The sequence below is a fragment of the Sciurus carolinensis genome, chromosome 12 (genome assembly GCF_902686445.1).
Source record: "Sciurus carolinensis chromosome 12, mSciCar1.2, whole genome shotgun sequence".
NCBI classification, from domain to species: domain Eukaryota; kingdom Metazoa; phylum Chordata; class Mammalia; order Rodentia; family Sciuridae; genus Sciurus; species Sciurus carolinensis.
This window is the reverse complement of record NC_062224.1, coordinates 81570027-81577621: the sequence shown is the minus strand read 5'-3', so window position 1 is coordinate 81577621 and position 7595 is coordinate 81570027. Positions and strand designations below refer to the sequence as shown.

The 7595-nt window shown below is 49.6% G+C and overlaps 1 protein-coding gene across 1 annotated transcript in view; it reads left to right on the top strand.

Annotated features, from left to right (window-relative positions):
- Window positions 1-7595, top strand: part of Rassf5 (Ras association domain family member 5) — a 67091-nt gene continuing 59496 nt past the window's right edge. The window contains exon 1 of the mRNA XM_047521465.1: window positions 1-510. Within this exon, the coding sequence (XP_047377421.1) occupies window positions 48-510 (463 nt within the window). The 5' untranslated portion in view covers window positions 1-47. The remainder of the gene's footprint in view (window positions 511-7595) is intronic.

Here is a 7595-nt window from a genome sequence, read left to right as displayed (position 1 = left end):
GGGAGTGTAGCCGCCGCAGAAGCCGCCGCCGCCGCCACTAGCAGGGCATGGCCATGGCGTCCCCGGCCATCGGGCAGCGCCCCTACCCGTTACTCTTGGACCCCGAACCGCCGCGTTATCTGCAGAGCCTGAGCGGCCCGGAATCCCCGCCGCTGCCGCCACCCCCGCGCCGCTCCTCGCGCGGCTGCGTCCCAGCGCCCCTCTCTACCGTGCCCGGGGCGCACGAGGGGCGCGGCGCCCGGAGGGCTGCCCGGGGGGACCCCGAGCCTCAACCCCGGGCCTCCCGACCCGCTCGTCCTCTCCGGCCTGGTCTGCAGCAGAGACTGCGGAGGCGGCCTGGGGCGCCCCGGCCCCGCGACGTGCGGAGCATCTTCGAACAGCCGCAGGATCCCCGCGTCCCGGCCGAGCGAGGCGAGGGGCACTGCTTCGCCGAACTGGCGCTGCGGGGCGGCCCCGGCTGGTGTGACCTATGCGGAGGAGAGGTGCTGCGGCAGGCGCTGCGCTGCGCTAGTGAGTGTCCCGGCAGGGTAGGGAGGGGCGCGGGAAGACCGCAGTCCGGCGGCCAAGGACTGTGAGGGCTAGGGGCAGGGAGAGGGGCCGTTGCCATCTTTGGCTCCAGAGGAGACCCGAACTTAAGGCAGGTAACCCCGAGACACTCCGCTCCTTATTTCCCCGCCTGTTATCCTTTAGTGACTGCGCACTGCCCTGGAATGTTTGTGCGGTGTTTGACAAATACCTCTCTCCTGACAGGTGCGTTCCTGGTCCCTTCCCCACCCCCAGCATGCACGCACACACGCACGCTTGCGGGTTGGGCTGATGGTGGGCTGCAAGGTCATTCAGTGTGTCTCCCTTGGACCCTTTTGCTTTAGTTGTGAGTTCTTGGAAGAGGGTTGTGAGACTGATACTGTGTTAATGGAAGAAAAAAAATGACTTGTTCGTCCGCCTGTCATACAAGCTCAGACCCCTGCTCCAGGGGAACCTATTGGGACAGGGAGGAGACTTAGCGAGGCTTTGGATGGAAGCAGACTGTGAGGTTGAAAAGAGCTTGAGGTCACCCTGGATCTGTACCCGCTTCTGCCTTCTACCTCTGGCCCCTCAAACCTTTGGACTCTGCTCCAGTGTTTGACTGTGCCCTACCTCCTCCTCCTCCTCCTGGGTTCCCTCATCAGTCAGTTATCATGCTGCAAAAATGATCCAACTCCCTGCTGGGTCCCTTCTTCCCAGGCCCCTCTGGTTGCCTCCTCAGTCGCTCTCTTCTCAATCCTGACTGTAAAACACTGGGCACCCAGTGGAGGGATTTTCAAAGCAAATCTGCAGTCTTCTTGGGGCTTATTATTTTCTTCTCCTACAGTAAGGTGTGTGTATTCCTTTAAATAGGTGTCTTCTCCCCATCCCTGTATTTGCTGTGGCCAGTTTGGCAGAGGATATCTACAGCCATGTGTTTATGTAGATATTTTAAATATCAGAAGCACAAGGCATAATGGCACAACCTCTCACAAGCAGCTCTGGAAATGGATTGTGGTTTGCATCTTTCAGGAAAGGCCCTTCCCCCATGACAGCAACCCCCACATCTCCCATCCCAGGCAGCATTGGACAGCAGCAGTGACTTGCAAGTCAGGAAAGCCCTACCTTTCCTCTACCTGCAGACCACTGTGCACATCCCACTGCAGCTGGCTGCCAGGAAGGAGAACTCAGATTCTAAGCCAGGGTCAGGTGGAAGGGGACATTTGGAGGGGAAAGTGGGTGCTGTACTTTACATCACTAGATCTCACAGTTTAGGTACCAATTTAAAAGGAAAGAGCAACAGTTATAGAGGTTTATGTGCTGTGTGGGGGAGGGGCTGCCACTTGGCCAATGCCTGTGACCTGACAGAAGAATCCAATGCGACTAGAATATGTTGCTGGCTTTTGTCCTCTGGAGGGTCCCGGGGTACTTTACTGCATCCACTGACCTTATTATACACAGGAGAGAAGCAATATCCTCACTATAATGGGTTTTATTGTGCTAGAATCCCAGGAGATCTACTTCATTGGCATTCTTGTTTGTATTTATACTTTTGGGGACTACATCAATTATTGAACATTTTGCACATAGTTTTATGATTTTTGTTGGTTTGGTAATAATGATGTACTTGTATATGCATATGTGTGATACTCCATGATTAAATGACATTATCCTCTCATCACCTTGGAATTGTTTGTTCATTGGGTTAGGCTGTAAGCGATTTTTACTGTTAGGAAGACCCTGGTCCTTGGGTAGTACCTCTGCTATTGTGTGTGATCTGGTGAAGTCGTTTCACTTTCTTGGGCTTCCATGTCCCCTACATAGTTGGTTTGATTCCAACCAGGGATATCTGAACACTAGAGAGGAAACAGACTGGAATCAAGGGGCTACAAAGAGGAGTCTCTCTTTGTTGTTATTAATATTTAACTAATCTTGAGCCTGTGACTGGCTGGGAAAAGTTGAGAAATGTTCTGATGTGCAAGTTTGGCTGGCAGTTCAAACTCACTGAGCATCTTGCTTTAAGTTGGTCTAATTCCATAATGAGGTTGGTTGTTTTCATTTTGCAAAGCCAGGGTCAGGAAAGGGCTTTTTATTTGTTTATTTATTTTGGTACTGGGGATTGAACTCTAAGGACCTTTACCACTGAGTGACATTCCCAGTCCTTTTTAGTTTTAAGATAGAATCTCATTAGGTTGCTGAGACCAGCCTTGAACTGGTGATCCTCCTGCTTCAGCTTCCAAAATTGCTGGATTTTGGGTGTGCACCACCACACACCAGCAGAGGAAAGGACCTTTTAAAAGACAATACCATGCAGTGATGAAGAGCGCAGACTGTAACCAGAGTCCTAGGCTTGAGTCCTCACTGCCACTTAGTTTTTGTGTGATCCTGTGCATGTCTGTGTTCTGTTTCCCTATTTAAAAACATGGAGATGATAGTCTTAGCTACTCCATGGAGCTAATGGTGCATAGCAAAGTGCAATGGACATTCAATTCAGTATGAATGTTACTATTACCCCTCCCATCCAACAGCCATAACAACTCGCCTGGACTTGTGATACCTCCTGGGATTGCTTTTCTAAGGGTAAGTGCAATTTTCAAACTCTGCCTGTTTGTTGAGCTGCATGGGGAAGTGAGTGCTGTAAGCATCCCAGGAAGTTTGAATGGAAAATGTCCTCTAGAAATGGCACTCCTGCCCAAAGTCCTCAGGTGGAGCCTGCTGTGCTGAGAGCATCCTTACAGAATGGTAGTGGCTTAGGTGTCACAAAGGCATTGGCTCCTTGTCTGTGTACCACCTGCACCCAGAAAAGTGCTAGGCATAGTTTCAGTAAGTGGAAGTTGAAGGTGGTGGCTTGTTTGTGCTATTAAATCTCCCTGTTCTTGGAAACAAGCAGAAGGGCAGTGGGTACATGAATGACATCTGTCTGCACAGGAGGCTGACACTGGCTGGGAGCCATGTTGGCAAATGGGCTTTTAATAAGGGAAACTTTAGAAAATTGTCTTTGAACTGTCTGCCTTCCTAACTTAAGCTCCCTTTACTTCAAGGTCTGTAACTGACTCTTGTTGGATTTGTCAACAAGAAAGTTCAGAGTTAATACTAATTTATAGGATCGAAGAAATCACATTTGTTAGACAGAGAGGGAAATCAATGGGGATTGGCATATATATATATATATATATATATATATGCAGAGGAAAAAGGTTGTATGACTGCATGAGGGTGTTTTGGGGTGGGGATTGGTAATGATGAGAATTCACTTCCAGCACTCCAAGAGGGAATGGACAATAACAAATAAACTGTAAAACTTGCCAGCTGCCCTTTGGCTTTGTTCTCAAGGACAGTCCCTTAAGAGTCATAGACCCTTAGTTTTGTAGAAGGCACATAGAGATGATTTTACCTTTCATCTAAATTTTGGTGAATGTGTCAGCCATCCTGGGTCAGGGAATGATCTGGTAGTTGGAGAACCTAAGTCCAGCTCACAAGGCCCAGGAGTTGATGCTTTTAGATGTCCCTTGTACACTCAGTGCAGATGACCACCTTGTGCTCCTCTGGAGTTGGAGTCTCTCCAGAGGGGGAGTTGTTCAGAGCCATGTGTTAAAGGACTGGAATGATAGGGTTGAAAGGGGCCCTGGGGCTCATCCTCCTAACCTCCCCCTCCTGTGATAGACTAATCATGGTGTGAGTAAGGTGTTTACTGTGAGGTGCTGGGGAGGGCTCAGCGCCTTCTTATTGAGCGTGGCTGGTATGGCACAGAGCTCCTTCCTGTCAGAGCTTTCTGGTTCCCATCACTGCATTAATGGCTGGGTTTATCTAGATTCTCTGCAGAACTGGAACCACCCCTGTGAGAACCCATTGATCCTGCAGATCAAAATCCCCATTTTTTTTTTTTTTTGCAAAAAAGTCTACTGGGATATTGCCATTGACTCTTCCTGCAGCAAAGTCTCCATTGCAGACATCTTGGAAAGTGTCCTTTGGTGTCCTGGAGGCTTCTGTATTTACCTTGGGCACCTGAAAGGTATTTGTTTAGCGCCCCCAGTGGTGCTGCAGTGTATGTTCTCGTTCATTTAGACTTGTGCTGGCCTTTGGAGGCTAGAAAAACTAAGCCCAGAAATGGTTGTTTTGTTGTTAAGGATGGTGGAAATCCCTCACCCCCAATTCCCTCCCCTCCTCCTGGCTCTAATTAGGGTCTTCTTCTTGGGACATGTTCTATTGGGGGGTGTATGTTAGGGACAGGGAAAGGGCATTCTTGCTTTCCAGAGGCTTCCGAGCCCCTCACTCTGCACCCCCTGTTTTTCCTGTCCTCCCTGCTTCCTGTCATCTCAAAGGACAAAAGTGAAAGGATTAAATGTGGGCTTAATTTCCCCCCCTATTCATCAGAGCATGAAATTTTCTGATTATGGAGTGTGAGGGGCTTGAATCACAGGTACAGTCAAAAATGATTAATGCCACTTGTCTGCCAGCCTAATTAGACTTGGTAATGAACGTGTGTGTTCGCCTGCTGATCCTGCAGCGTTATTAGGTGGGAGTGAATTGACATCTCCCCTCCACACTGAGGGTTGGTCAGATCTGGGATTCTCTCTCTTCTTTCCAAGTTTACTTTTGAATCAGCCTTTGCCAAGCCTGGAAGTGACAAGGAAAAGACAGCCCCATTCCAGCCCCAGGGGCCCTGCTTGGCTTGGGGAGAGAATTCATCCTGTCAGGGAGGGTGTGGGACAGACTGGAGCCAGGCCCAGCCAGGTCTGAGAAGGAGCACAGGAAGAATTCTTCGCATGTCAATAGTGCTTTTCTCTCAAGAGCCCAGATGTTTTCACGATGCTGTGTTCATTCTCAAAATAATTTTGTGAGGGTGGAGCGAAGATGCTTCTGCTGTAATCTCACATTTGTTGAGAGAGAGTCACCTGTGCAGGACTTGCCTGTCTGTCTTGCTAGGTGCAGCAGTGAGGCTAGTACCTCTCAGGTAGGCTAATTCCGACACGCCTTGAAGACTTTGGGGCCATCTCAGGCCCTTAAGCCATTTCCTCTTTGGGGCCCTGTGCCCAGCACCCCTGTGTCAGAGGCCACCTGGCATGGCCCAACCATAGCTGGGTCCCCACACTGCACCCCAGGTGCTCTCCCCCAGTGCTCTCTCTGGCTTCCCACACATACCCTCTCTCCTCCATTTCCCCATGGAGGGCAGTTGCCTGTCACCCTTGCCCTGCCCAGGGTATTATTAAGGTTAAGTGAGAAACCTGTAAACACATCTCTAGACTCATTAGAGGCCCTTCCTGTTTGCATTCCTGGGATGGCAAGGTGAGTGTTTCCCAGAGGGTGAGTATTTGTGGGTGTGCAAAGCACGCAAACACCCCCAGCCCCTAACCATTCTGTTATGTGGTTCAGCCAGCACCAGCTCGTGCAGACTCCTCTATCTGGGCTTGCAGATCCAGGCCTGTGCATCTGCAGGATGCTCTTTGCTGCTCTCACTTACCCTGGCCACCTGCCCCTCCCGCAGGGCTCTGCTGCTACTCTGCCCTGGCTGGGTTGGGAAGTGCTGGCGGCAACTGATGCTGGGAAGATGGTTTTGCATTTAGTCACTTTGGGGTTTGTTTGTTTTTTTTCTTTTCCAAAAGTTCTGGCAAGCTTCTCTCCACATGTTCCAGGCTGGAGCTCAGGGTTTGGATGGTTTTCTTTGGGGAAAGAAGAAGGAGGCTGAAGCAATGATGTCAGGGCAGAAAGCTTAATCCCTGGGGGCACTGGGATAGTGGAATAAAATCAGGGATGGGGCATGGCCATGGGTACGCTGCCCAAAGGTCAAGACTTTCTTGCCTTAGACTGGGGAGGTAGAATTCTAGTCTTTCCTGAAACACCCACGCACCATGCTAAGGAGACACAGGCAGAGTCTGGTGGATCCCAGGCCTCTCCATGGGGTGGTCATTGACTGAAGTGGCCAGCACATCTATGCTGAGCCTGTCCTGCTTGTGGTTCCTGGAGTAGAAAATATCCTTGAGAGATGCACCATAGGGGAATCTCCAAAGTTTGGTTCTCTTTTTGCCCTTTAGAAAAGGAAGGAAGAAATACAGTGAAGTCCCTCCTGGCATTGTAGTGTGTGCCCAGCCTCCTGGTGGAGAAGGGCTCATCTTGGCTGAGGGGTCCAGTAACCCCTGGGAGCTGAAGCAGGCCCCAGATTTTCTTTAAGGTTTTCCTACCTACCCCTACCGCCCTGAGTCTATTTGAAGACATCAGGGGGGAATCCTCGAGATGACATTATGCTGAGGATTTATAAGAGGGTGGTGTTCAACATCCAGTCTGTTTAGTCCTGTGTGTCACTGGGCAGGCAGGTGGGTGACCAAGTATGACACTTACCTGTAACCGTAGAGGGCTGGGTCATGTTTACTCTTCAGTAGAGGACCATGTGCCACCTTCTGCCCATTTCCCTGTTTCTTGAACAAACACATTTCCAGGGTGAGACAGGTCTTACCCATGTGCCTGCAGTGACTGTTGGCAGGGGCTGCTAGAAAATGAAACTTGGATTACACGAACCTTTAAGAAACCAGATGAGGGACTGGGGTTGTAGCTCAGTGGTAGAGCACTTGCTCTACCAAATATAACTAAATGGATAAAATAAAGGTCTATCAACATCTTAAAAAAAAAAAAAAAAGAAACCAGATGATAGGTTCATAAAGTCAGGCCCCAGAGGACCATAAGTCCTTATATGTTTTGTTTCTATTGGATGCTAGGTCTGGGAAAGAATTATCATTGAGTTTGCTCAAAATTCAAGTTGGTATTCTGTGAACCTGCTAAAATGGGAAAATTCATGTGGAATAAGAAGGGTTGGAGCAGGACATGGTGGTGCACGCCTGTAATCCCAGAGGCTCCGGAGGCTGAGGCAGGAGGATTGCAAGTTCAAAGCCAGCCTCAGCAATTTAGCAAGGTCCTCAGCAACTTAGACCCTGTCTCAAAATAAAATATAAAAAGGACTGGGGATGTGGCTCAGTGGTTGAGCCCTCGTGGGTTCAATTCCTGGCGCAAAAAAAAAAAAAAAAAAAAAAAAGAATTGGGAATGGCTAAGAGATGGTGAGTAGATGGAACTTCTATTGCACTTGGCTGCGTCTAAAGCA